The 25,478-nt window shown below is 50.8% G+C and overlaps 11 protein-coding genes across 11 annotated transcripts; 6 read left to right on the forward strand and 5 right to left on the reverse strand.

Annotated features, from left to right (window-relative positions):
* Nucleotides 1-205: 205 nt before the first annotated feature.
* ASPZODRAFT_95177 (hypothetical protein) lies at nucleotides 206-1,394 on the reverse strand (the record flags this gene model as incomplete). The annotated part of the gene is made up of 3 exons (XM_022730498.1): nucleotides 1,363-1,394; nucleotides 343-1,297; nucleotides 206-294 (listed from the first exon to the last, which is right to left on the reverse strand). The coding sequence occupies exons 1-3, from the start codon at nucleotides 1,369-1,371 to the stop codon at nucleotides 206-208; spliced, it is 1,053 nt and encodes a 350-aa protein (XP_022582539.1). The 5' UTR covers nucleotides 1,372-1,394.
* An 854-nt stretch (nucleotides 1,395-2,248) lies between these two features.
* On the forward strand, nucleotides 2,249-4,180 carry ASPZODRAFT_115447 (hypothetical protein). The gene is made up of 10 exons (XM_022721106.1): nucleotides 2,249-2,342; nucleotides 2,400-2,467; nucleotides 2,515-2,625; nucleotides 2,686-2,814; nucleotides 2,872-3,317; nucleotides 3,376-3,657; nucleotides 3,706-3,736; nucleotides 3,798-3,861; nucleotides 3,911-3,979; nucleotides 4,025-4,180. The coding sequence occupies exons 1-10, from the start codon at nucleotides 2,270-2,272 to the stop codon at nucleotides 4,153-4,155; spliced, it is 1,404 nt and encodes a 467-aa protein (XP_022582540.1). The 5' UTR covers nucleotides 2,249-2,269; the 3' UTR covers nucleotides 4,156-4,180.
* A 347-nt stretch (nucleotides 4,181-4,527) lies between these two features.
* Nucleotides 4,528-5,760, forward strand: ASPZODRAFT_115452 (hypothetical protein). The gene is made up of 2 exons (XM_022721108.1): nucleotides 4,528-4,695; nucleotides 4,753-5,760. Exons 1-2 carry the CDS (start codon nucleotides 4,635-4,637, stop codon nucleotides 5,727-5,729), a joined length of 1,038 nt encoding a protein of 345 aa, XP_022582541.1. The 5' UTR covers nucleotides 4,528-4,634; the 3' UTR covers nucleotides 5,730-5,760.
* Nucleotides 5,761-6,734: 974 nt separating this feature from the next.
* On the forward strand, nucleotides 6,735-7,755 carry ASPZODRAFT_131679 (hypothetical protein). Its single transcript, XM_022722812.1, has 3 exons — nucleotides 6,735-7,018; nucleotides 7,103-7,324; nucleotides 7,384-7,755. Exons 1-3 carry the CDS (start codon nucleotides 6,752-6,754, stop codon nucleotides 7,690-7,692), a joined length of 798 nt encoding a protein of 265 aa, XP_022582542.1. The 5' UTR covers nucleotides 6,735-6,751; the 3' UTR covers nucleotides 7,693-7,755.
* Nucleotides 7,751-9,140, reverse strand: ASPZODRAFT_64042 (hypothetical protein; the record flags this gene model as incomplete). Its single annotated transcript, XM_022729201.1, has 2 exons — nucleotides 7,751-8,396; nucleotides 8,452-9,140. 2 exons carry the CDS (start codon nucleotides 9,138-9,140, stop codon nucleotides 7,751-7,753), a joined length of 1,335 nt encoding a protein of 444 aa, XP_022582543.1.
* A 417-nt stretch (nucleotides 9,141-9,557) lies between these two features.
* ASPZODRAFT_64184 (hypothetical protein) lies at nucleotides 9,558-10,765 on the forward strand (the record flags this gene model as incomplete). Its single annotated transcript, XM_022729211.1, has 2 exons — nucleotides 9,558-9,625; nucleotides 9,709-10,765. The coding sequence occupies 2 exons, from the start codon at nucleotides 9,558-9,560 to the stop codon at nucleotides 10,763-10,765; spliced, it is 1,125 nt and encodes a 374-aa protein (XP_022582544.1).
* A 1,507-nt stretch (nucleotides 10,766-12,272) lies between these two features.
* Nucleotides 12,273-13,978, reverse strand: ASPZODRAFT_141579 (hypothetical protein; the record flags this gene model as incomplete). The annotated part of the gene is made up of 4 exons (XM_022724763.1): nucleotides 12,273-12,601; nucleotides 12,819-13,424; nucleotides 13,502-13,593; nucleotides 13,632-13,978. The coding sequence occupies 4 exons, from the start codon at nucleotides 13,976-13,978 to the stop codon at nucleotides 12,273-12,275; spliced, it is 1,374 nt and encodes a 457-aa protein (XP_022582545.1).
* Nucleotides 13,979-14,482: 504 nt separating this feature from the next.
* ASPZODRAFT_63444 (hypothetical protein) lies at nucleotides 14,483-16,843 on the reverse strand (the record flags this gene model as incomplete). The annotated part of the gene is made up of 2 exons (XM_022729152.1): nucleotides 14,483-16,187; nucleotides 16,248-16,843. 2 exons carry the CDS (start codon nucleotides 16,841-16,843, stop codon nucleotides 14,483-14,485), a joined length of 2,301 nt encoding a protein of 766 aa, XP_022582546.1.
* Nucleotides 16,844-19,231: 2,388 nt separating this feature from the next.
* Nucleotides 19,232-21,118, forward strand: ASPZODRAFT_131684 (hypothetical protein). Its single transcript, XM_022722813.1, has one exon. It carries the CDS (start codon nucleotides 19,365-19,367, stop codon nucleotides 20,997-20,999), a length of 1,635 nt encoding a protein of 544 aa, XP_022582547.1. The 5' UTR covers nucleotides 19,232-19,364; the 3' UTR covers nucleotides 21,000-21,118.
* Nucleotides 21,119-21,125: 7 nt separating this feature from the next.
* ASPZODRAFT_63500 (hypothetical protein) lies at nucleotides 21,126-23,280 on the reverse strand (the record flags this gene model as incomplete). Its single annotated transcript, XM_022729157.1, has 4 exons — nucleotides 21,126-22,036; nucleotides 22,085-22,265; nucleotides 22,404-22,797; nucleotides 22,862-23,280. The coding sequence occupies 4 exons, from the start codon at nucleotides 23,278-23,280 to the stop codon at nucleotides 21,126-21,128; spliced, it is 1,905 nt and encodes a 634-aa protein (XP_022582548.1).
* Nucleotides 23,281-23,726: 446 nt separating this feature from the next.
* ASPZODRAFT_166097 (hypothetical protein) lies at nucleotides 23,727-25,023 on the forward strand (the record flags this gene model as incomplete). Its single annotated transcript, XM_022726737.1, has 5 exons — nucleotides 23,727-23,876; nucleotides 23,940-23,976; nucleotides 24,026-24,099; nucleotides 24,155-24,531; nucleotides 24,591-25,023. 5 exons carry the CDS (start codon nucleotides 23,727-23,729, stop codon nucleotides 24,961-24,963), a joined length of 1,011 nt encoding a protein of 336 aa, XP_022582549.1. The 3' UTR covers nucleotides 24,964-25,023.
* Nucleotides 25,024-25,478: the final 455 nt, after the last annotated feature.

The raw sequence follows: 25,478 nt of genomic DNA on the forward strand, positions 1-25,478 counted from the left end.
CCTTTAATTCTTAAGAAGGTTCTTGTATTTAGGGATGTTTATTTCTAAATTCAATAGTTGATGGATTGAACTTGTGTATACTATATATATCAGTCTGCTAGAGCTTAGACTAATACACTATAAGAATATAATAAAAGTCCTTTAAAGAACTCCAGTAGTAATTCTATAATAAAATCACAAATAGTATTGACTAATACTCAAATGACTAAAAGGTGATGCCTACTTTCAAGGTGCCAGTGTTGGCTGCCTCTTGGAATCGGCGATAGGCATCCAGAACGTTAGAAAACGGAAAGTCTGGGCGGGTCAGTGACACAATAATCATTTCAGATATAAAATACATACTGTCCGTGATAAGGGCTCCCGGGTCGAGGCGATTCGACTGCCAGAGTCGCATCAGGGTTGGGATGGTGACAGCATCCACAAGGCGTGTGGTGATGGTGATGTTGCGGTCCCACAGCTTATCAAGCGCCAACGACACAGGCTGGCCATGCACGCCAACATTGGCGATGACCCCGCCGGGGCCCACGAGGCGTTGGCACAGGGAGAATGTCTGCGGAATCCCGACAGCCTCGATGACAGCGTCGAAGCCGGGGACATCCATCTTGTCCAGGAGCTGGTCCACCGCGCCGGCATCGAGCGGGCTGAGCGTCTCGTCGGCGCCCAGGCGGCGGGCATGCGCCAGACGGGCCTCATCCAGGTCGAACACCACGATCCGCGCCGGGGTGGACAGCCGCGCAGTCAGCAGGGCCGCCAGGCCGACGGGCCCAGCGCCCACGATGGCGACGGAGCAGCCCGGGGCGATGCGGGCGTTGAGCGTGCCGCACTCCATGCCCGTGGGCAGGGCGTCGGACAGGGCGACCGCCGCCTGGGGATCCAGGCTCTCCGGCAGGGGGTACAGCGAGCCCGCGGCGTGCGGGACACGCACATACTCGGCCTGCGTGCCGTCTATGAGGTTGCCCAGCTGCCAGCCGCCGCCCGTGCAGTGGGAGCACATCCCACGATGACACGCGGCACAGGCCCTACAGGCGGTGATGCACGCCAGCAGGACAATATCGCCGGGGCATAGGGTTGGCGGCACGGCGGAGCCCACCGCGACGATGCGACCGACGCCCTCATGGCCGAGGACGCGGCCACGGTCGACTGTTGGCACGTCGCCGCGTAGAATGTGCAGGTCAGTGCCGCAGATGGTGCTGTACAGCATCTGCACAAGCGCATCGCCGGGGGCTTCAATCACCGGTTTCGGCCGCTCCTGGACCTCCGGCAGGGCGGCCCCGGTGTACACGACGGCCTTCATTGTCTAATGGCGGACTCAGCAATGCTATTGAGGTAGTGGTATTTATTATTAATGTTAAGTATACCTACCTCGGTCATTCTGCAGGTAATGGGAAAAGGATGAACACTAGAAAAGTTTGGGAGGAAGAGCTGTCAGAGTATGATAGCTTTATATAAATGTAGAAGTTAGTATAGACTAGAATATTTTTAAAAGCACATAATATTACCATGTGATAAATATCATGATCAATGATATCACCAATTCTCCAGCCTGTTCCATGGGTCCTTGAACCTTTTGTAGAGTAAATAGTAAGCACCAGACAATAACCCTATCCAATGGCTGGGATGAGAATGTTGTGTCACATTTAATATACCCTTTAAGTTATAACACACGTCCACTTTTCAAGTGGGGGTAGATTATCACTAGAAAGGTTATAAGCTTTAGCTCTACTCTATGAGGTATGCTATTAGGCAGCTTTCTTATAGGGACGGCGAAAGAGACCGTATATTAAACATAGACAATAGCATCATAGTTCTTAGTATTGTGATGTTAGGCCTCCCGCAGGCCTTTATATACATTGCCAAGAGGCCTAGATCTCAATTGTATACTACCTTCAGGGTCCCAAGATTCTACCGTTTGACCGTAATAAGCTGCAGGGCAAACTGATTCCCAAACGGCCTGGTGCTTCCTTGAATCTCTCAATATTCGGGAGCTTACTTGCAGGGAAGGTTGAGCATTAATTCAAATAAGTGTTGACTGATATATTGATCAAGTCTCAGGGTGCATATCTTTAATATAGATAGAGGCTCCTTTATTATGTTATAAATCCAAGAATAAAATATACCTGCTTATATACTTAAAGAATGCACTGAATACTCCATAATTATAGATTAGGCCTACTAGGTATCTATATGTGACACAATGCAAGGGGTGAGGACCACCCATAGCTATATAATAGAGTATACCATAATAAATTGGAATATCAAAAATGCAAAGATGCCTCTCCGTGGAAACCAGCTCATGGCTGGCATCACCGCCGCGTGTGGAATGGGATTTCTCCTCTTTGGATGTAAGTTCTGGTTACTCGATACAGTGGGCTCGGTTCTAGCTAACTGTACCACTATAGATGACCAAGGGGTAATGGGAGGTGTTATTGGCTCTCCCTCGTTTGTTGAACAATTCAATCATCCTACTGTACAAAGTATCCCTCTGCAACATACAGGCCTTCTTTTTACTGATAGAATGAGGCCCTGCAACAAGGCTTGATCACCGGACTATACGACCTCGGTTGTCTTATTGGCTCTATAGCCAGCTTCGTCTTCGCTGAGAGGATAGGGCGGAGGAAATCAATTGTATGTTTTTTAACCCTAATCTCTAACCCTTTGACTAGAACAAATCACTAAAGCATGTAGTATATTGGTGCTGGGATTGTTACCATCGGCACAATCCTTCAAGTGACTGCAAAAACTACCAGCCATTTGATAGTCGGGCGGATTGTAACAGGGTGTGGAGTGGGAATCAACACTGCCATTATTCCTACAGTGAGACTTTACTCTTATAGATCCATATTATGATACCTTTATTGATTCTATTGATAGTGGCAAGCTGAGGTCTCCCCTACTCATCAACGAGGCATCTTGATTACTGTCGATGCTGCATTAATTATCGCAGGCCTGGCGATCGCCAACTGGGTGGCCTTTGGCGCATCGTACGCCACATCTTCATTCCAATGGCAGTTCCCTATTGCCCTGCAGGTTGTATTTTCACTCGATTTACTACTCACTGTCCCCTTTCTGGTCGAGTCCCCTCGTTGGACGGCCCATCACCGCTCTCTAGAAGAGGCGACGACGCTCATCACCCGATTGTATGATGTGTCCGAAACAGATAGCATTGTGATTAAGACCCGCGATGAGATCGCAAAGGCCCTCGAGGAGGAGCGGGGGGGTGAGTGGTGGGAAATCTTCCGGAATGGAGAGCAACAGAACCTCCGGCGGATGCTGCTAGGGTTTGGAGTCTTGTGTATGCAGCAATTGAGTGGGATAAAGTATGCTTATATTGATACTTGCAGTGACCCAGGGATCTACTGACTGTCTATTGATAAGTTCCATTGGGTATTATTTACCAGTGATCCTTACAGAATATGTTGGGCTTTCCCCCACCCTCTCACACATCCTTTCCTCCATCGCAGCTGTGCAGTTCTTCCTCTTCGCCCTCCTCCCCATCTGGTTTATTGAGCGTGTTGGTCGGCGCACGTGTATGATCTGGGGGGCTCTGGCGCAGATGATGGCTATGATATTCGTGGCGGTGGGCTTCAATCTCCCTCGAGGAGGTCCCATCTTGATTACCGTCATGTTTTTTCTATTCTATGATGCATGTGCATTGAGGTATGTTCTATGAGCACTTCATCTATAGTCATCCTCCTAAACTCTTAGTTATGTTCCTGTGCCATGGATGTATGCTCCGGTAAGTACCCTGCCGACTCTAGCTCTGAACCAACCTACGGAGTACTGATAAATGGCTATAGGAAATCAATAACCTCAAGATGCGCTCGAAAGGGGGGGCAATTGCCTCTGCCTCAAATTGGCTCTGTATGAAACATACATATCAAATACTGATATAATACTAATGCGATGCTAGTCAACGGAATTGTCGTCACGGTGACACCGTCCGGTCTAGCCAATATTGGATGGCGATACTATTTGATTTGTATTTCTCCTATCCTTAACGTGGATTGCTTCTGACATGTCTCAGGGATCGTTTTGAATGCTTCATTCGTTCCGATTGTGTACTTTCTCTATCCTGAAACGAAAGGGCTCTCGCTCGAAGAGATCGACCATATCTTCGAAGGGAAAAGAGGTTGGACGCAGGGAGTAAGAGTATAGTATTGATAGTGGATGGAGAGAAGACCCTTTATAGTTGACATACTCTATTAAATGGCCAGTAAAGTCTAATTTAGAAACAGATTGATATTTTCTATCATATCTGATTCATATAAGCATGTGATTCTTTATTTTTAAAACTTTCAATTATTCCTCAATCAACTGAAATATACCTCAATCTTGGAACTCTCAAGTGCAACATTGTTTTTCCATTAGTGAAGAAGATGTAAATAACGAAACCCGCCATAATTAATACCTAAATGGGCCTAGCCAAAATTTCCACATCCCTACTCTGTAATGTTGCTTCGTGGCTTCTCAACCCATAACGTCTGCCTAAAATGGAGTCTTCAAAAAAGAGAGAATTCGAAGATGCGGGCTCTAATGACCCCCCCAAGTCAAAAGCCGCAAAATTTAATATCCACACTCTGAAAAGGCTGCAAACTGCAATCAATCATGATCCTGAGTCAGACTTGTCTGCGCAAATGCCAATGGATTACTCTGATCGTTTGATGAAAATGCGAAATGCCTCTAGGCAATCACTTGGTAAGCCGATCCCGCGCAAGATCTATCAGCCCGCTAATAATACCCCCTTCTTTTTAGAAACGTCTGACACTCGCAAGCCCCCCGAGCCGGCGAATGAGGATATTCGAGAGTCTCTCAACATTTCAGACTCTGTGGAAGTCGTCTTCCCGCTATCAGACGTGATTCTTGGATATTTGAATCTGGAAGAAACCGTGGCGAAGCCTCTTCCTGATGGATTTTCACAACGTCTGTATAAATTCATGCAAGCTAGTGAAATACTCTGGACAGGCCCTTTTCCCCGACAGAAAATGGTCTTTAAGTGTGCTCCTAATGTTGTTGTAAAGGCTGTGCGGAAGCACAGTGATCATACTGAATATACAACTCTTCAGTTTTTGCAGAATCATCGACCAAGCATTCCAGCTCCAAGACCATTAGGCCTTGTCCGGATGAGTGGAATAACATTGATATTCATAACTTATACGGCTTCCAAGACTCTTGATGATGTGTGGAAAGGATTAGATCATGCCCAAAAATCCTCAATCAGCAACCAACTCGACATGATTCTAAAAGACCTCAGATCAATCCCTTATGACCCGGAGTTGCCACTTGGAGGGGTCGCTGGTGAGGGCTGCAAAGATATCAGAAGACATCTTCGAACAAGCGACAAGCCTATTAAGACTATCATTGAATTTGAAGATTTTCTATCCTCGAGTCCTCAGGCACATAGCTCCATATTTGTTGAGCTACTCCGTCAGCTATCACTACTCTCACAGTCGCAGACGTCTTTACTAAAAGTTGTTTTCACCCATGGAGACCTTCGGCCGGATAACATCATGATAGAAATGGGTGAGGATAATCAGTTGACAGTTTCTGGACTTCTTGACTGGGAATACAGCGGTTTCTACCCTGAATATTATGAAGCAGTTCGGTGTACAAATTGTCTGGCGCCATGTGATCGAAATGATTGGTATCTTTTTTTGCCTAAATGTGTTTCTCCCAAGCGTTATGCTCAATGGTGGCTCCTGGACCGCGTTCGAGAGACGATGTTTTTATAAAAGCAGAAGCCATACTAGATAATAGTACCCTTGTTTCCTTTTAGTATCTTCCTTACCTCGACGTAGTCCTCATCATCCTCTTCGAAAATAATTCCTCCTCCAGTTTGTCAAGTACTTCCAACGCAAAGTCCTGGCAGTCCCATCCAACAGTCTCGTTATCCACATGCTGAGTACTTGCTATATTTGCCTTCCCAGTGTCGTCTTTTAGTGTGCTGACGTAGAGAATGCCGACAAAACTCCTCGCATCTCGGGCTAGGCATTCACCACGCTCCAGATATAAGCCATTCTTCATGGTCATTGACGAAAAATGGCCAGTGCGGGAAGTTACCCTATTGAGGTCGATGAAACACCATGTAAATCTTAGGATATCCCATAATATACCTCATGTTTTTAAATAGTAGGTTTAAATAAGAGCATCTATCAAATTATTCATAAACCCAGAACAGCTACCTTATATTCTAAAGCTGATAATTCTTTCAATAATATATACACCAAATCAAGCCTATAAGTACAGCACATGCCCCTTTCCATGTCTCCTTTCATACTCACTGGGAGGAGATTGCTTTTGGTTTGAGGGATATAATAGGATAACATATGAGGATGCGCAAAGAAGACATTTTGATTATTTAACCAGCGGTTTATATCAGATTAGAAAAACCAATTTAAACAAGGAAGAGCTATGAACACTAGAATATTACTACGTACTATACTTTCAAGGCTCACCTACTGTTAGATACTAAAAGCTTTCTTGGAACTATTCAATAAGGAATGAATTTAGGGTTTTCTTCTTTTCTTATAGAAATACATTTTACCCAAGTGCTACAAACATGCTATCCAGTATACCAAGATTTATGTTTAACCCTGTGAGCCAATACATCAGGTTTAGTATGCATTAGTTACCCCTCTATCAGTGATTAATAATCAGACTATATCTAGCTTACTCTAGCCATTCTTTCCCTTCCTCCATGTATCTTGTATAATAGAAAACTTGTCTTGAAATGCTCCCACCCGAGCTCTGGGCAATGGTCGCCTTTTATCTTGCCCGCCTGGATCAACCGGCCTGGCAAGGCTGGCGCCTTCGCCAGCTGAATCGGACCTTCAAGAATGCAATAGAAAGCTATTACCAGGAGCAATACCTGCAGAAAGCATGGCTCCTGGTTGACTGCAGTGATTTCCTTTCCTCCCGCTATGATGTGTTACGGGAAGAGTATCATTTTGCTGGTGTTGATGGGCGGATGGTGCTGTTAAAGAGCGACGGGATAGACCTTGACAGACAGAAGGAAGTGGAGGTACAATCTTTCCACAGCATATTATATACCAACTTCTTCAGTTGGTTACTTGTTCATTCATTCATTGCGTTATTCCTGATTTAGTCCTTCCGTCGCATCGATGAAACGGTGTCCACCTTTCCTGAACGAGGATATAACCCCTTCCGACTGCTGTTTGTTCCCAACGGAGCCACCGACATGATGCCAATGGATCTGTTGTTCATGAAGCGCACCCCAAACCGCTACTATGCCTTTGACTGGCGGGTATATTTCTCGACTCTGTTCTACGAGTTGGAGGAAATTGATCGCCGGAAGAGTGAATGGGGGGTATTTACTTTATTACTATCAAGCCTAGTTTTCTTATACCTATCTGATGATGTTTTCAGGAATCCACTCAAGTCGGTCTCTCAATCCGTCTGCAACAGACGGAGCTGACTCCACCCGAAGTCGTCCACCGCTTGACTGAGGCAGCCGGTACGCTCAATGTCGGCCTCGACGGGCGACTGCGGGAGCTGCGACGGCGACGGCGCTTTCGGCTGGGAAGCCGGTCAGGCCAGGTTCCGCTGGGCTCTCAGCGAGTGTACTTTGCCATTGTGCAGGAACGCTTCTGTGTCTTGGACGAGGAGTATGTGGCGGGGAGGTTATTCCGGGAGCAGGTCCGATTAGCAGAGAGGGGAGTTTATCTCGAGTGGTGATAGCAGTCTTGAGCTTGGTTCCATGATTAACGAATGAATATACAGTTCAGAGCATTGGTTAACAGTTCTCCCCCCATCCCATCTCCAAGCGGTACCCCTGTCTTACACGGCCCAGTCCTCTAATGACATGCTCGACATTGTGAACAACCGAGGCTTCGCCTGTGATATCTCGCCCGTAATCGGCCGCGGAACCCCCGCTGCTGCCGGTTGTTAACCCTAGCAGCTGCTCCGTTCTGACTCCCTGGAGCCGGTTGGCATCTAGCCGGGTCAATACCTGGTGATCCGAGGATCGATTCCACGCCGCCTGCATCACGGCGGGACCCCAGTAATCGGCCAGAGTGGTCTCGTCGAGTCCCCGGGCGTAGCGCCTCGCAGGTCCGGCGCCCATCCAGGCGCCAGCGTCTGATTCAGCAGGATCCAGCGAGGCATGCCAGGCTGTGCTTAGCACCTCGTACCGCCGCTCGAGCAGCCAGATCACCGGCCAGGTGATGATCCACAGCTGCAGCACGACGCAGGCAAACCATACCCAGCGGTTCCTGCGGAGTCGGTTGATCCAGTGCGGCGAGTAGATGGTTACAGATCGGTGGGCAAGCGATAGCGACAGCTGCACGGTGCCGAGGTAGTTGAGCGCGCGGAGATGGGAGGCCAGTCGTTTGCGAAAGGCGTCTTCGTCAAAGCCGTCAAGGGTTCGATGGAGAGTGAATCTGATAGTGACATCTAGTTAGCAGACGGAATACATCGATAGGTAAGAGGCATTACGATTTGATAGGCGAGGGATCGGCGCAGAACCGCTCGCACCATAGCATCAGATCTGGGTCCATCTCTCCCTGCTCCCCGTCGTTTTCCTCTCCATCAGCCAGAAGGGCCGTCTCACTTTCGGGCAGAGACGAAGAAGTCTTGTTGGTTGTTGCTTTTGGGGGCTTATAGCTCCGTGACCGGAGGTTCCCTCCTCGATAAGCAGCCCGTTCATCTCCATCCCGAACAATATCAACCGCCACCCAATTATTATTATTATCATCATTATCATCATCATTATTGTTGCTGGTATCTTTTCGCGGCATCCTCCCCTCCCACCCGGTCAGCATCGTCTCGGCGAGATCAAGAGCGAAGCGGAAATCGACAATGGTTTCTTCTTTCGAACTCTTCTTGCCTTCGTCGGTGGTCTTGGTGTGTGAACCGCACACGCTGAGGATCGGTCGGGGCGGGAGTCTCATCTGCTGGCGAAGAAGACGGAGTAGAGCCTCGCTATCGCTCGACAGGGAAGCAGCCAGGGTGACATCGCTGGCTTGTTGGGCTGTGGTGCCGGAGCCGCCGGGGAGTTCGTAGGAGGAGTTGAGGAGACGGGCAGTGTCTGAGGAGGGTTCAGCGGGGTGCTGGTCTTGATAGGGCGGCGGGGGGTCTAACAGGGAGTTCAACGACTGTGACGAGGGACTGGTTCGTAAGCCCATTTCCATCTGTTTTGATAGGATTAAGGAATGTCTTCCGAGGCCAAGGGACAATGTGAGAACGTCCAGCAAGATAAAGCTACTCCGAATAGGCTCTAGGCAGCAAGGAAGTGCAGCGGGGCTGTTTTTTGAGACTAACCCTAAATGGCGAGCAGTTCCTGCTTTACACCTTATCTTTGGCACTACCTGCATCTGGACTAGCGCAAGTGATTGACTGATCAGTCAATCATGAGATCTTTTATCTTTCGGCCGACATGATCGGATCACACAAAAACTTCAGAATTCTCTGCGCCAAGTGATCTTTGGACGATATCCATCAGGAACTACAGAACCATGAATCCGCCAGAACTGGAGCTCGAGGACATGATGCCCTCAGGCACCAGGATCATGTCCATTGAAAATCCTGGCCTGACGCTTGAGATGGTGTCGTCATCACCGGGCGAACACAACCCGTTATGGAGAGAGATTGTGGTCACCTTTAGCCCGGCGTAAGAAGAGCTCACCCATATGGCTTTCTTTCCATTTAGTTTATTTGGTCTGCCTCGTAACTACTGACTGACTGGCTGCTCAGATGGTTCACTGTCTCAATGGGAACCGGGATTGTCTCCATCCTGCTCTATTACATCCCCTTTACAGCCCGCTGGCTGTATTATCTCTCCATCGTCTTCTTCATCCTCAACACGGTGCTCTTCTTTTCCATCCTCTTCATGCTCATCCTGCGTCTTTTCCTAGCCCCCGGGTCCTGGCGATCAATCCTGCACAACCCATCCCAGGCGCCCTTCATCAGCACCCTGCCCATTTCCTTGAGCACGCTGGTAGAGATGTGGGTGTTCATCTGCGTTCCCATTCTGGGCGATTGGGCCAGGACAATGGCATGGATCCTGTGGATGGTCAACGCCGTCATTGCGGTGGCAGTGACCACCTCGCTGACCTTCTTCCTCATCACCAAATCATCTCTCAACTCGCTCGACATGTTCAACGCCGTCCAGCTCCTCCCCATCGCTGCCACCATCGTGGCATCGGGCGTGGGAGCCGAGGTGGCGGGTATCATTCTCGACGCGCACCGTGCCGCGGCCATAGTGGTCGCCAGCTATGTTCTCTGGGGGATGGCAACACCGCTGGCCGGCGTCATCCTAGTCCTTTATTACCAGAGACTGATCGTGCATAAACTCCCTGCAACCGAGGTGATTGTGACCTCGTTACTCCCGCTGAGCCCACTGGGCTTCGGCTCCTACAGTATCATGTACCTCGGCAAAGTGGCGCGCACCGTCTTCCCCGAAACAGACATTCTCGATTCGGCAGCGGGACAGGCAGCGTATCTGTTCGGCTTCTTCATCGCCTTGATCATGTGGAGTTTTGGCATTACCTGGCTCGTTCTCGCCATCGCCGCCATCTACCGCACCTGGCCGTTTTCCTTCAATATGGGTTGGTGGGGGTTCACCTTTCCCACCGGCGTCTTTGCAGCCAGTACCATCCAGATCGGGCTGGAGATGCACTCGGTTTTCTTTCGTGTTTTGGGGACGGTCTTCAGTGCGGCAGTCATCATCCTTTGGATTCTCGTCGCCGCTGCCACTGTTCGAGATATCTACCCCAGAGTCTTTTCCTTCCGGCTGGATCCAAAGGAGTAGATTCGTCGTCATTAGGCGTTGTTTTGCATGTCACAAAAAGCTGTTTCAATAGTGATAGATCATAGATGATAGAATAGAGGCGGCAAGTCCCTTGCGCCGCGAGAGGGAGACTCAGACTCAGTGTGCCTGTGATCCTACATGTAGACTCACGTTCAAGGTAGGAGATCATGATTTTGTATCTGAAGAAAAAAGGCAGAAATGAAATTGACACAGCTTGGCTGATCTTTCTAGCCAGTTCGACAATTAGAGTCGGGCTTTCTAGTTGCGGCAATCAAGATGTCCATGATGAGTCAGTGCCTGAAATCACCATTGACCGCAAACTGTCGATCCGGAAACCAGACTACATCATTGGACTGCGCCATCCTGAAGAGTTGAGGACTCGCTGTCCCGGTCATCAAATGGGACGTATCGCTTCAACCCTATTGTCTGGTTTCTAGCAAACCAAGGTGACGAATGGAGAGTGTATGCCTGTGTTCCTGGTGGTAAACAAGGTGATGAAACAGTATGATATAGTTTATAGTAATCATCTAAAGGAATAGAGAAAAATATATAAATACTAATATCTCTAAGTATATTATTAATCTTTAATCATATAGGATGACTGTGCGCTGCAACTCCTCTTACTCACTAATATAATCTATAACTATAATCCTGATATATATATAGCCTCTTCTGCATCCCGCACAGTTGCATCTGAAGGCCATAAGCCATATAGAAAGTTGCGTGTGCATTTCACGCCGCACACTTATTAGGTGGGAGCTCTATTACTAAAAGAAGAATACTTCTGGCCATTGTATTCGATGAATCAGATGTCCACGATCTAGAGAAAATGGCCCAGAAGGTTCGCGATATCCTATCCCATCGGAGTTCCTCGCAACAGCAGGGCGGTTTTGACGAGGGAGAGGATGCTAAACTGTTGCAATGGTCCGAGCTTTTGAGCAGAGGCATAAACCCTTGCAAACAGCTCAGCTAGTGGCGCTGGTGGATGGCTTGTCGAATTGAATTGTAACTATATCCGATTACTCGGCGTGTGATTTATGAGCCTCAACCTGGAGCATGTCAATACCAGCCATCTGCAAGCCAGAATCCGCAGCAGTTTGATCTAATGTCTAATTGGAGAGTACAAGTACCAGATATTTGATTCCACTGGTAGGAGTGTCCTGTCTCTGAAGTTGAGGTTGGAGACGAAATGGAATAGAGTAAGAGCCTGGTGTTACGACCCATATTTTGTGTGATCCTTAATATATTGCTCAGCTGATGGTTGTAGATCAAGGGATACTGTATCATTGCGTCTAGTAAGTGAGATCAGACCATATGGAGACTTTAGGGTCATTCCAAGGCGAGATGTGTTTCATTCTTTAACCACAAATCCCTCCCATTATAGCAGTGACTTTCAATGTCATATTATATTCTTTCAAGGATTACAGTATTTAGACAAGAATGAGATTCAAAGATCAACAACGCTATATACCTAATCAAGGAGATGACCGTATCATACGACACAACCCTATTCCAGAGGCGAATGACAGACAAAAGCGCCCTCCTGCGGCTCGGCATAGACTTCAATCAAGCCCTCGATAGCGGACCAGATACCGATGCCCGCGGTAGCCAGCGCGCCGAGGAAGTAGATGACGTTAAAGACATTGACGTACCAGTATTTCGCGAAGAAGCCGCGCCAGATGCGTGGCAACCCCCCATCATGCCTGAGAGTCTGTCCTGTGGCGGGATCGAAGCCCTCGCCCGGCAGCACAGCGTGGCGCTGGATGTTGTAGGCGATATGCAGAAAGGGCGGGAATGTATATGAGAACTGCAGGATACAGACGGCGGAGGTGATGGCTGTGAAGTCACTGAAGGCCGGGATGGCGGCCCCCACGATATAAGCCAGCGACCAGTAGATGGGGACGAGGGCGATCCAGATGAGTTTGCCGGTGGGGTGGGTTAGGGGGGGGGGCATGGAACCATTCGACGCAGATGATATTGTAAATCACTATGAGACGAGTATATCATGTTAGGAAGATGGAATTACAAATGAGGAGGAAGGGATAGGTAATACCCTTTGCACCGATATTTCCATAGAGAATGGCGGCAATCAAAGCCGAGACCATGGCCATGACGTTCCCGGCAGTCTGGATGGAATAGCCCGGGATACTGAGATAGCTGGGGTTGACACAGTACTGGCCCTGGAAATGGTACATGATCATGCCGTAGACCATATAGCACAGATAGATGAACAGCTGGGCAGACCACATGCCCTTGAGGAAGTCGCGGGGCTGGCGCAGCTCCGACATGAACTCGACGAAGATCATCGCCCCGCCGTACGCGTACACGGCCTGCATCAGACCGACGATGGCGGCGCTGAAGTTGGTGGTGTTGGGCAGGCCGACCGAGGTCTGCACGGGCAGCCAGCTGAACTGGCGCAGGGTGCGGATCTGGCCGAGGAAGAAGCCGATCAGGGCCCAGACGAGACAGCAGACGGCGTAGCAGAGGTTGAACTTGGCGGCTTCGGAGAGGGCCTGGCCGTTGGAGATGATGATGGCGGACACCATGAAGATCAGCTGGATGACCTGCAGGAAGTTGAACACATGGCGGACAGTGTGGCCGTACACGCGGAAGGCGATATCCCCGTAGTTGTTGAGGGGGAATTCATGGGAATCAAGGCCTGTAGATTGTTAGTAGGGTTAGGGTTAGGGTTAGGGTTGGGGTTTGTTGTAGGTAATGCTAGGGGTGTAAAGATACCCATAAATGCACTCCACAGAAGATAGCCTGAATATATCCTGCCATGAGACCAAACGCAGTGAACATGCCGAAGCCAGGCCTGGAATGAGAAGCTATTAATATTTACCAAGAATAAGGAGAAATGACATACCCCCATCCAGTCGTTGCAAGAGCATAGGGCAAGGAAAACGGCCCCAGGATATCGGTGGTGATGAGATAGAACACAGCGCCCGCACTGGCTGTGCGCACAGCCCGCGAGGCGTTTGCCCACTCCTCATCGCTGATGTGCATGCGCTGTCGCAGATCAGAGACGTTGTGATGCACCGTGTCCTCGGTAAGAGGCTCCTCGGTTTTCAGGTTGGGGATCAGCCGGGTGAGGATGGCCTGCACGCCGCTTGCCTCTGGCGGGGGGGGGAGACTGTCCTCCTCTGCGCGGGTGCGGGCGGCATAGTATTGGTATTCCTCAAAGGTGACGCCCGTGTCGTGCAGCAGACGCATCCGGGGGCGGATGGTTGAGGCCACGGGGGGGGGCTTTTTCGTCGGCCATGATTGGAATAAATGAAGGAAATGATGGATGGGATTAATGATGGATTTGAGAAAGGATCCATTTATATATAGTAGTCTAAGGAGTGGACATGATGCTTGTCTTGCGTGGTGTGATGATCATTTACTAATGGCTTGTCATATTACATTGTAATGCAACCCCACTTTAGAGTATCACTAGAATATGTCTATATTATAAAAGAGGATTACAGTGTATAGTATTATATTATATTATATCTATTAACAGGTTTATGTATTAAATCATATATATTAAGGGGTATAATATAGGATAGTATTATAATAAGTATCTTATAATAGAGTATCTTATACTTATGGTAACTCAGTCTGTCTATCACCGTCGGTGTCCGGTATCACATGCTGACAGTTGAGTCATGCAACAAGGATTATAGTATGAATAGATAAAGGTATCAATATGAAGCTTATAAGAGTAGTATACAACTATGTATACAACTTGTCTCTAGTAGGCTCCAGGACATCTAAAGAGGTAAAAGAACAATGAGGATCCGGGGACTGGGAGATGACCTCCCCCCACATGACAGGCTTGAGGGCAGCGTCTGTATCATCCGCCGGCGGATGACACAAGGCACTGATGGCAGCACTGCAATGGGCCGCCAGCGGGATGCGCGATTTGAACCGGCGCAGACTGATGGCCAGCAGGACGAGGAGGAGAATAGACTCGAGGAGCAGGGCAATGAAGACGGCCAGGGGCGAGTAGCAGCAGCCCTGGCTGGAGGCGTCCTCGTCGACCGTGCCCATGACGCTATACACGGAGATGGTGATGAAGAAGAAGCTTTCCGACAGCAGCCAGTGGAAGAGGGCGGCGAGCACCAGAAAGGGCACGCCGTACCGATAGGGCATGGCGAGGTAATAGCGGGATCGCTGCTGGCCGTGCGGGTTCGAGACACGCAACGGTTTGCGCTGCGTCGCGTACTGGTCGTATTCGGCCGCGAGCAGCATGGAGGTCAGGGCGCCGTTGACGAGCACGTACAGAAGCGAGAGCACCAGCTGCGGCGTGTTGCTCAACAGCACCGTCGCCAGGATCCCGCCCCCTCGCATGTCGATGTTGGTCAGCGTGTCTGTGTTCGCCTTGCCAAACCCTAAGGAATACTGGTCGGACAGCGTGAGGCCCTCCGAGGCCAGCGTGTACAGATAGATGGAGACCAGCTCGGTGAAGAGCAGCAACACGATGATCACCGTCAACCGCTGGCCGCCCACGGCTTTGAACCAGAACCGCCTTTTTTTCGGCAGGCGACGGGCCATGGAGGTCGGAGTGGCTACGGTTGATTGTATCATCATCCCCTTGGCCCGGTTGTTGTCCAAAAGCGTCATGGGGAGGATGTCCGGGGAGGAGCGCAGCCCTAACCCTAACCCTAACCCTAACCCTAGCCGTGAGACTAGCCGTTTCCGGAGGATCAGTCGGCGCCCGCCCCATTTGGACGCGTCGGCCTGAGACATCAGGCAGCAACCGTCTGTAGCGGGATCGGGCCGGTCCAGGAACGAGGCCACGGCGTCGCCGACACGCAGCAGCAGCATGGAGCGGCCGTTGCGGGCGGCGAGGAACATGCAGACCACCTTGGCGAGGTTGGCGAGGAGGACGACGAGGGCGATGAGCGGGCTGAAGAAGAGCTGGCAGCGCTGTGCGACCTCCCTGGTCATGCAGTACTCGATGGCGGTGGGGGTCACCGTCGTGTTGACGACGATGCCCAAGACACTGTCGGTCCAGTTCACGGGCGCGACGGTCCAGTTGCCGCGGTCGATCTCGTCGACGAGCATCGACTTATACCCGTCGTCGACCATGTCGTAGATGGAAGTGATGGCGGCGATGTTGTCACTGAACTCCAGCGCGGCTGCCATGCTGCTTGCGTTGCCCATGGCGAGCCGGTCGACGACCAAGACGAGCGTGCCCAGGTGCGTGTTGTACTGCACGTCGTACTGGTTGAAACATTCGCGCGTCGTCAGGTTGTAGAACGTTCCATTGAACAGCTCTGCCTGGACGGTGGACGGCGGCGATCCGACCGCCGTTTCAAATGCATACGCCTCCCTCCAGCCGTTCACCAGGGGCTCGTCGGGCTGCAGATCGTTAGGGATGACCATCATCCCATAATCCAGCGACGTCATGGACGAGAAGATGACCGAATTGGACCTACAGTATAGGTCAGTTTGCTTCACCCATGATTGTGTTTATCACATGGCGCTTTCTTACAGCATATGGATCGGTATCGAGCTGAAGAAGAGAAACGCCCACAGGATCTTCCGTCTGGTGTCCATCGAGACGAAATTGCGGATGCTGAAGATGCCCACGTCAAGCCACTGCCGCCGGCGATGGGCGACGTCAATGTCTGCCCGCGTAGGGGCGGCCAGACACTGCATCACGTAGTTGCTGGCCCCCAGAAGCAGCGTGCCCAGGATGTTGATAAGAACGTGGATTCCCGTCGCCCAGTGCCGGGACACGCTGCACTGGCCATCGTACAGAGATGATTTAACAAAATGATTGCCACTGCTGCTGCTGCTGCTGCTGCTTTCTCGGATGGCGATCCCCGTAGCCACCAGGGCCAGTATGATATTGATGCAGAAAACAACAGTCGACGAGATACTGCAGATTAAAGCGCCGACAATCCACCGGTCGTCGAGATTATCCGGTCGGAAGGGCCGGGGAAGGTACGACAGCAGCTCACGGGCACGAGAAATCCATTTCCCCCGTTGTGGTGGCCGTCGCGGGCGTCGAGGGCGTCGAGGGCGTCGAGGGCGTCTAGAAGTGGAATGTCTGGCCTGGGAATGGACCAGGACGGAGTCTTCCATATCCGTTAGTAGATGGGCACATTCTGTTTCTGAGTAGCAGCTCTCTATCAATAACCACCACCTTTCACTGTTTCACGTGTTGAATTTCGATAGGGGCGGATCCACTTTTCGATGGGGCGAGCAGGTGTCGATTGGCTGGAGGACTCCAAGGCTGCAGCAATCAATGGCCTATGATTGGTGGATAGAGGATCTACCCCCAACTTCCTGTCCAATTATCTTAGAGCACTAGATATGGAGAATGTTAGATATCCAAGTTTGGTTTATTGTCTTGGCTGTTGACTCTATTTCCTATCTTTCAGGGTTAACCCTATGCACCTATTATGCCAGACCCAATAAGTAGCTAGTTTGATCTGTAGGGCATCCACTGGTAAACCCGCCGGTTGGCTTGTTGGTGACGGCGTACAGACACTCGGCGGGGAACGGTTTGACGTTTGTCTCGTAGAAGGAGATGTACGTGAAGATATCTGTATATTATATATTGTCAATGAATTATAGATATAGTATAAAGCTATATGAAGAATTGAATGATATTAAGTAGAGATAAATATTCCTCTAACTCTAGTCAAACTAGGAATAATACACCTTAATACTCATGCATCAGTATGTAAGCAATCATATTATATATATTATATAGATAGAAATAATTAACACCAGAACTTGCTATAATTGTAATCTCCACATGTCCTGTAGACGAAGACTAGGAGGGCGGGCTGATGGTCCTCGCCGTGGAGTGCCTGGGCGAGGAGACGTACGCGCCTCCCCACGATGGTCTTTCTGCCTGTCTAGACATATCTGATCAACTGCTCCATGTGGGGGCCTATTGTCCCTTCCCAGAACAGTTATTATACTCTAATTAATTCTTATGATCATTTAAATATATAGTAAGAGACGGTATGACATGCTTTTATAGATAAGTTTAAAGCTTACTAGGGATAATCTCTAGGAAATACCAAATATATTCCCTACATATAGTTGATTATTATCGAAGACTGCCTTGCACACTGAATCCAGCCATAACTTGTACCACAGGGAATTGTTCTATCCGGCCAAGCTATGCGATATATATATAAGAACATCCAGAGATTTCTAGTGCCAAAAATTGCCAACAAAGCCGTCAAGGCCTTAATGTGTGGTGGCAAATGCCGTGACCTGCCGAGTGTAGACAGTGTGTTGGTCCTCCCTGTGGTATACGTGTCGTCCACAGCATTATAAGAGATAATAGATATTATAATAGACATTAGTATTGACTATAGTCCCTAGGGCGTAAGTGGCTTTAATGACATATATATCTAGAATATATATAATGCCCCTTTTGCATCAAGCATGCTGTTTCCTTCCCTTACTAGAAAAGTGAGAAAGGAGTGGAAGAGAAGGAGTTGCTACAAAGCAGCAGGGAAGGTTAGCCCACACTATACCTAATTTATTAGAAGTATTGGTAGTGAAATCAGAATCAAGGCATTATAAGGTACAAGAGACCAGTAATCATCACTATATATATCTTTATGACCAGAGATGATTAGAAATGATCATGGAAATTAAATAAACTGCCGCATTGCTAATTCTATAAGCCAGGATACCTAGCTACAGGGCTGCTAAGTAAGTCTTTACCCTAAGGACATCAGGATATCTTTTAGTAATGAGATAACCGAACGCGCTTGTAAGCACTTATGTACCACCTGAGGTTTGGTATAGAAATTCATATGAGACGACATAAGTAGAACCTCGGTGTAGTTGTAATGTACCAGCCGATTGGTAGACTGCTGTCCTCTACCGGCATATTCCATCTTCCCCGGTCGGCTGAAAGTCCCGCTTTCAGACTAGAAGTTTAATAATATTGTCTGCTCAATAGGATCAAGTTGAATAACGCCACATATGAATAGTTACTGTGCTACATATGCACCCCATATCTGTACCCCAGGAGTCATAAGTGCTGATTAATAAGTTATCACCCTGAAGCATCAGTTGATGGCTGTTAAGACATACTCGATTACAAATATATACCTATGACCCGACTGACTTCGCCCCGAGTTCACCGAGAATTAGGATCGCTCTGAATCAGTCCAGATCCACGTGGGGAACCTTGCGAGGATCTTGGATCTGGATGGGCCCCGGCTGTGTGTTTAACCTACCACGTGACGTGTCTAGCGTGGCGTGACCAAAATCCTCTCCGCTGATTGGCTTCCCTGCCCCGGAAAAAGGTTGTCCAAAACTTTAGCACGCACTCCAGCAAGCTCTGCCATTGGCCGCCCTGATTTTGAGGCTTCAACTCCCGTTTCACTGCACCTCATCGGGCCTAGCCTCGGTCCAGTGTCAACCCGATCGGCAGGTATTCCCGCGAAACTGCGAGGCCGAGATTTTCCCTCCCCGCAACCCCAGAATTCCCCGACCGAACAGTCTGGAGGTCGTCTGGAGATATTTATTCATCGATCCCTCCACCATCATCCCCCATCTCTCCATCCCTCCATCCATCTGTCTTCTTCACTTTTCTCTTCCTCTCATCTCTTTCTTCTCCTTCTTCACCATGACCAAAGTCGAGGATCCTCAGGTGGAGCGGGTGGAAAATGCGGGCGCCAAACTGCGGCCGGAACTGGACGAGATGCAGGGCCGGGCGATCCAGCAGCAGGAGCACAACCGGGGCTACCTGGAAACGCTGCGACGGGACCCGAAGCTGCTGTTCTGGATCGGGGTGATGCTGTGGGCGCTGATTGTGCGTGGGTTCGAGGGGACGGCGGCCGGGACGGTGATCAGCATCCCGGCGTTCAAGGAGCGGTTCGGCAAGTACGAGGCCAGCACGGGCTCGTACTACATCGAGACGAGCTGGCAGTCGGCGCTGAGCGGCGGCGGCAACGCGTCGGCGATTGCAGGGGCGTGGATCGCCTCGTTCCTGTCGGACGTGATCGGGTTGAAGCCCGTGCTGATCGGGGCGGCGGCGCTGAACATCGCGTCGGTGGGCATCGAGTTCGCGACGACCTCGGTGCAGATGTTCTTCGCCGGCAAGGTGGTCAACTACGTGGCCATCGGCGCCCTGCTGAACCTGTGCACGGCGTACGTGGCGGAGATCTCGCCGCTGGCCATCCGGGCGTCGGTGATTGGGTTCTGCAACCTGTCGCAGTGCATCGGCCCCTTCATCGCGGCGCTGATGGCGTACCGCACGGAGAAATGGACGACGGACTGGTCGTGGAAGTCGCTCATCTGCACGCAATGGGGGTTCGGCGTCGTCGCGTTCATTGCCCTGCTGTTCATGCCCGAGTCGCCCGTGTATCTGGTGAAGAAGGGCCAGCTCGCCGCCGCGCGCCAGTCGCTGGGGCGTCTCTACTCGGATCCGCAGGACGCCGACGGGCATCTGGTGCGCATCCAGTTGACTCTGGAGGAGGCCGAGACGCAAAACACGGGCTCGTATCTCGAGTGCTTCCGTGGCACGAACCGCCGGCGCACGCTGATCGCCATCATGTGTTTCCTGGCCGAGGGCATGTCGGGCCTGGGGTTCGTGTCCAGCTACGGCGCCCTGATGTACGAGTATCTGGGCATCAGCAGCAGCAAGTCGTTCCGCATCCAGATCGGCGCCCAGATCCTGTCCATGTCGGGCGCGACCATCTCCTTCCTGGTCGGCGACTTGTACGGCCGGCGCCCCATGTATCTCGGCGGCTGCGTCTGCCTGTGTATCCTGTTGCTGTGCATGGGCATCTCCGGCTCCGTCAACACGGCCGCGGCCACCACCGCCTCGGTCGGCTTCTACGCCATGTTCAACTTCTTCTACAATGCCGGCGTCGGCTCCAACGTGTACGCCATCGCCGGCGAGGTGCCCACCTCGGCCCTGCGCACCAAGACCATCGCCATCGCCATCACCTGTTCCTCCGCCAGCAACACCATGTGGTCCTTTACCGCGCCCTACATGTTCAATCCGGGCTACGGCGACCTCAAGGCCCGCATCGGCTTTGTCTTTGGCTCCTTCATGTTCATCTGGGCCATTCTCGGCTTCCTCTTTGTGCCCGAGACCCGTCTGCGCACCTACGAGGAGCTCGACGAGCTCTTCATGAACCATGTCCCGGCCAGGGAGTTCCGCAAGTACGTCACCGTCGCCGAGACTCGCGCCGCCGAGGCTTTCACCATCGAGCACAAGTCCAAGGCCATTGAGCTGGAGGAGGAGTGTGTATAGTAGAGAGAATTCTCAGTTATCAGTTAAGAATGTATATAATATCCTGGCGGTGGAGTCAGACGAGGAGTTTATCTTGATGCGATGGGGGGTTACTTCTTACTTCTTATTTCTATTCTATTCTAACTTCTATTCTAACTTCCTGCATAACCGCCCATTCTGATCAGGAAGGCCATCCGCACTGTCGACCACCCAATCCTCACTGCTGACCCCCGTAGGGGCATAGAAGAGTCCCTTGGGATCGTAGACCTTCTTCAAAGCATACAGCCTGTCATAGTGATCCCCGTAAAAGGCCTGCTGGAAGTTCGGCTCCAGGATATCCGCTTCAGACATGTACGCTCCAGAGTGTGGACAGACATCGCGCCAGGCCTGCAGGACGTCAAAGGTGAACTCCTCCATCTGCTCCTTGATCTCTGCGTTGGTGGTGTTGGAATCCCATTCCGTCGAGGTGATGGCGTGCATGAGCATGGTCCGGAATGCCGGGTTGGCCGAGTCGTCGCGATACCCAGCCTGCAGCTCGGCCTTCATGTTGAACGCCAGCAAGGGATACCCGGCCGTAATGGTGGTGCGCAAGGCCTCAAGGGTCTGGTTGAACAGCGTCGCGTTCTCCCAGTTCGCCCGAGGGAAGAGCCGCGATCCCTCCATCATCGTGGGGATCCCAATCTCCTCCAGCGGGAACCCTACCTTCCAGGCGTCATGGAAGTTGTCGTAGTATTCCGTCGTGGGAGTATACTCGATCCCCAGCTCGGCGAGGAGGTCGTACCAGGGTGCCATGAGGGTTTCAAACTCGGCCAGGGTATGGTTGACGGCGAAGAAGGGGGCCATCTCGAATTCAAACTCGTCGTCGCCCAGGCTCAGCACCCAGAAATACGAATATGTGCCTGCGTCGGCCTGCTCGGGGAAGCGCTCGAACCAGGCCCGCATGGCGGTCCAGAAGGCGTCGGCCGTGACGTTCGCACTGGTGAAGCTGCCTCTCGACACGGTCACGCCGACCTGGGGATGCACTCGAGAGATGACCGAGGTTACGATGCCATAGGTTGCTAGATGGTTAGCATCGGTCTGCAGTTGAATCGGGGGGTCACTCTTACATCCGCCTCCACCCCGTAACGCCCAGAAGAGATCCGGATCAGAGGCATGGGTGACGGTAGTAAAGGAGCCGTTGGCGAGAACCACCTCCATCGCCAGCACCTGGTCGGCAGCCAGGCCGTATACGCTCGACATGGGCGAATGGCCGCCTCCGAGAAGGTATCCTCCAGCTACGCCGACGGACTGGAGTATAATTAGTGATAGTGATAGAGTGAGTTTAGGATAGGGTAGGATAGGGTAGGATAGGGTAGGATAGGGTAGGATAGGGTGGGATAGGGTAGATAGGGTAGGTAGGGTAGATAGGGTAGATAGGGTAGGTACCTCTCCCTCTCCTCCGACAGCAGTAAAGTTATACTGCTTGGACTGTTCATAGATCTCAAACGCCTGGATACCAGCGCCCATCTTGACGGCCGGGCCTGAATAGCTGTCAAGCTGGTATTCCGACAGGTACTCCATGTCCTTCATGTTGTGTGTCCAGATCCCCAGCGCGCCTTTACCCGTCGACTTGCCGTTGAAGTCGTGGCCCGTATTCTTGACCACGAGACGGAGCCCCCGGTTCCGGGCAAAGTTGACGGCCAGCTGGATCTGCGCGATTGTCGTGACATTGACGGCGTAGCTGCTGTATCCGCCGAGGGTGCACGAATCGCCATACTCGGTCGGGAGACACGTCCGGCCTTCAAACAGCGGCCACATGATCGACGAGGGGGAGGATGCACTGGAATATCAATAGATAGATTCAATAAAGAGATTCAATAGAGAACAGAAAAAGAGAGAAGTACTGCATAAAGGAATCTGTCCAGTTGGCATTCACATAGTCACATTCGGCGGCGTTGTATTCCGGCCAGGATGCATAACAGGCAGCCGCGAGGGGCACGGTGCGGATGAGAGCGCCGCCGAGGAGCGCATCGAATGTTTCCCACAGCTTGTCGTCCGGCCAGTCGGCGTCCCCAGGGAGCAGCTTGCATTTCCGTTCTTCAACCGACACCGAGGTGTTTCCAAACGAAAACAAAGACGCGTCTTCCTCTCCCAGCTCGGCGGAGAGTGTCGACAGCACGGCGGCGGTCAATTGAACGGCCTCTCCGGGGAACAGAGCCACTCCGGCCGGCGACGACGAGGAGACTGTCTGCGCGGCGATGGGCACGGAGCGAGAGACACTCGCCGAGACGAGGGGGAAGAGGACGGTCAAAAGAAGAGCCATGATGAGGGCAGTGGTTGTAGAATCCCACCTGAGGAGCTGAGGATTATAACCAAGTCTGCAGGATAATTCTCGTATTAATAACAGGGGTAATACGGCCGAGATGCGAGTTTGATTACTTTTGTAGGGATGCGAGTCAGAGGCATCAGGGGCTGACCAATGGGAGGCTGTTCCGGTTTTCGGACACGGCTCGGAACGCGCGGAAACTGACTCGCGGGGGTTTCACGTATTTACATTACCGTTATTACCATTATTACCACACCCTGAGTGGCTTAAAGACTCTATTTGCTACCCCCGGTTACTGCGTGAGTATACAGAGTATACTATCATACAGCGCAAACCTGTCATATACCCTGTTCTGTGCGTAATATGAGCACTATAGCACATATGTAGTAGGGTCTCCTTAAATGACACCCTCACCGAGGAGTAAGTCTCCAATTTCTCCCTCAATGGTGGATGACAGCCATCAGCGCACTGCTCTCGCCGTGGTCGTGGCCTTTACTCTGCTCGGAGGGGCTTCTGTCCTTCTGCGCGTCTGGAGTAAACGGCTGACACGGGCGGCGTTGAGGGCAGACGATTATCTCATCCTTGCAGGCTATGTATGTTCTCTAGAAACATCTCCTATGTGGATGAGATGGTATTGCTGATTTGGGAATTGTCAGGTCATGTCCATTGCACAATGTGTGAGCTCGTGGTATTGTAAGTGTCCCATATGTTCTATACATATAAAGAAGATTAATCCATATAGACATCAAAACCAACTATGTCGGCATTCACATCTGGGATGTCCCAACAGACTACAATGTTGAACCTGGCCTGATTGTATGCTGGGAGTGTATTTATGTTTATACCTAAGATATACTAATTCTATTGTCAGTGGAACTTTGTCAACCAACTGTTCTATAACCCCTGCTTGACCCTCGTCAAGCTCTCCATGCTCGTCTTCCTGCTCCGGCTCGAGTCGCGCTCTCGCATCGTTCACAGCCTGATCCTATTCTCCTCAGCCGTCACCATCGGCCTCTTTCTCGCCGTGCTGGTCACGGACATCTTCCAATGCCATCCTGTTCGCTATGTCTTCGACGAGTCCATCGCGGGCTCCTGTATCGACCAAGGGGTCTTCTACGTCGCCACTGCCGCCCTTAACCTCTTTACTGACCTTCTCGTCCTTTCTATCCCGATCATCATCACCGTTTCCCTCCAAATGCCCGTGAGACGGAAGATTGCGGTCTGCGCCATTCTCTGTCTAGGGATTGTGTGAGCATTCAATCTACAGCTTTGACATAATATACCATCAAGCTGACAACAACACAAAGGGCCACCGCTGTTGGGATCTGGCGCGTGATAATCCTCGCCGAGGGGTTTCTATCCAACGCCACAGATTCTGATCCAACATATAGCATCGGCTTCTGCAGCTCCGCCGTCGAGATCAACGTCGCCATCCTCACTGCCTGTGCTCCTTCGATGAAAGCCGTTGCGTCGCGGTACCTCCCCCGCCTGCTGGGCTCCAGCAGCGGTCCGTCACGCTATCCTACCTCTGCTGCATACGGCTATGGATCCAAGCTCGCCTCGCGCTCACATCACACTCCCGGAGACGCCTTTGAGTTGAATGAGGTAGAGGGGAGTCATGGCACGTCGGATCAGAACAAAACGCAGTACGCAGAGGGGAGTACAGAAAGCTTAGTGTAACTCGGTTTGTATACTATGTTGATTTCTAAAACCTACAGAATAAACAGAGCAAGTCTCAGCTAACTATACCATGGGACCATTAGAGCCCGAATTGCTTGCCCATATCTATATTTATTAAAGAGCCCAGATTACTTATAAAGAGATAGCTGGAGCCTACATAGTGCTATAGATAGCAAGACGGGAGGGTTAAGTGTATTGCATAATATCAAGTATCTGTACTCCTTACTCTAATGCCGGTATCATATAGTAAAGAGTAAAACACATGGTACAGGATATAGAGGCAGATATAAGCCCTCACTATTCATGGTTATTTAATACTGTATAGTCGTCAACTTTGTTGCCTCATACTACAGGACCTATGATAACTCTATTAGTATTCACTTAGCCAAGGCGAATACATATTCTATAAAATAAAAGTGAATGCAGAAGCTAGAACAGATGGTATATCTCTATCTATTTTTCTCTACTCTCCTTTACCCTCACTTGACTATCGCTGATGCTCCTACGGCAGTTCA

This window comes from Penicilliopsis zonata, assembly GCF_001890105.1.
Source record: "Penicilliopsis zonata CBS 506.65 unplaced genomic scaffold ASPZOscaffold_5, whole genome shotgun sequence".
Taxonomy (NCBI): Eukaryota; Fungi; Ascomycota; class Eurotiomycetes; order Eurotiales; family Aspergillaceae; genus Penicilliopsis; species Penicilliopsis zonata.

What these genes read in the sequence shown, in the direction of transcription:
- ASPZODRAFT_115447 (XM_022721106.1), top strand. Translation starts at nt 2,270, where the DNA reads ATGCCTCTCCGTGGAAACCAGCTCATGGCTGGCATCACCGCCGCGTGT. An exon ending in GGGATTTCTCCTCTTTGGAT is followed by an intron (nt 2,343 to 2,399) that starts GTAAGTTCTGGT and finishes GTACCACTATAG; the next exon opens with ATGACCAAGGGGTAATGGGA. An exon ending in CTCTGCCTCAAATTGGCTCT is followed by an intron (nt 3,862 to 3,910) that starts GTATGAAACATA and finishes ATGCGATGCTAG; the next exon opens with TCAACGGAATTGTCGTCACG.
- ASPZODRAFT_115452 (XM_022721108.1), top strand. Translation starts at nt 4,635, where the DNA reads ATGCCAATGGATTACTCTGATCGTTTGATGAAAATGCGAAATGCCTCT. An exon ending in TGCCTCTAGGCAATCACTTG is followed by an intron (nt 4,696 to 4,752) that starts GTAAGCCGATCC and finishes CCTTCTTTTTAG; the next exon opens with AAACGTCTGACACTCGCAAG.
- ASPZODRAFT_131679 (XM_022722812.1), top strand. Translation starts at nt 6,752, where the DNA reads ATGGTCGCCTTTTATCTTGCCCGCCTGGATCAACCGGCCTGGCAAGGC. An exon ending in ACAGACAGAAGGAAGTGGAG is followed by an intron (nt 7,019 to 7,102) that starts GTACAATCTTTC and finishes TTCCTGATTTAG; the next exon opens with TCCTTCCGTCGCATCGATGA. An exon ending in GCCGGAAGAGTGAATGGGGG is followed by an intron (nt 7,325 to 7,383) that starts GTATTTACTTTA and finishes TGATGTTTTCAG; the next exon opens with GAATCCACTCAAGTCGGTCT.
- ASPZODRAFT_131684 (XM_022722813.1), top strand. Translation starts at nt 19,365, where the DNA reads ATGACCAAAGTCGAGGATCCTCAGGTGGAGCGGGTGGAAAATGCGGGC.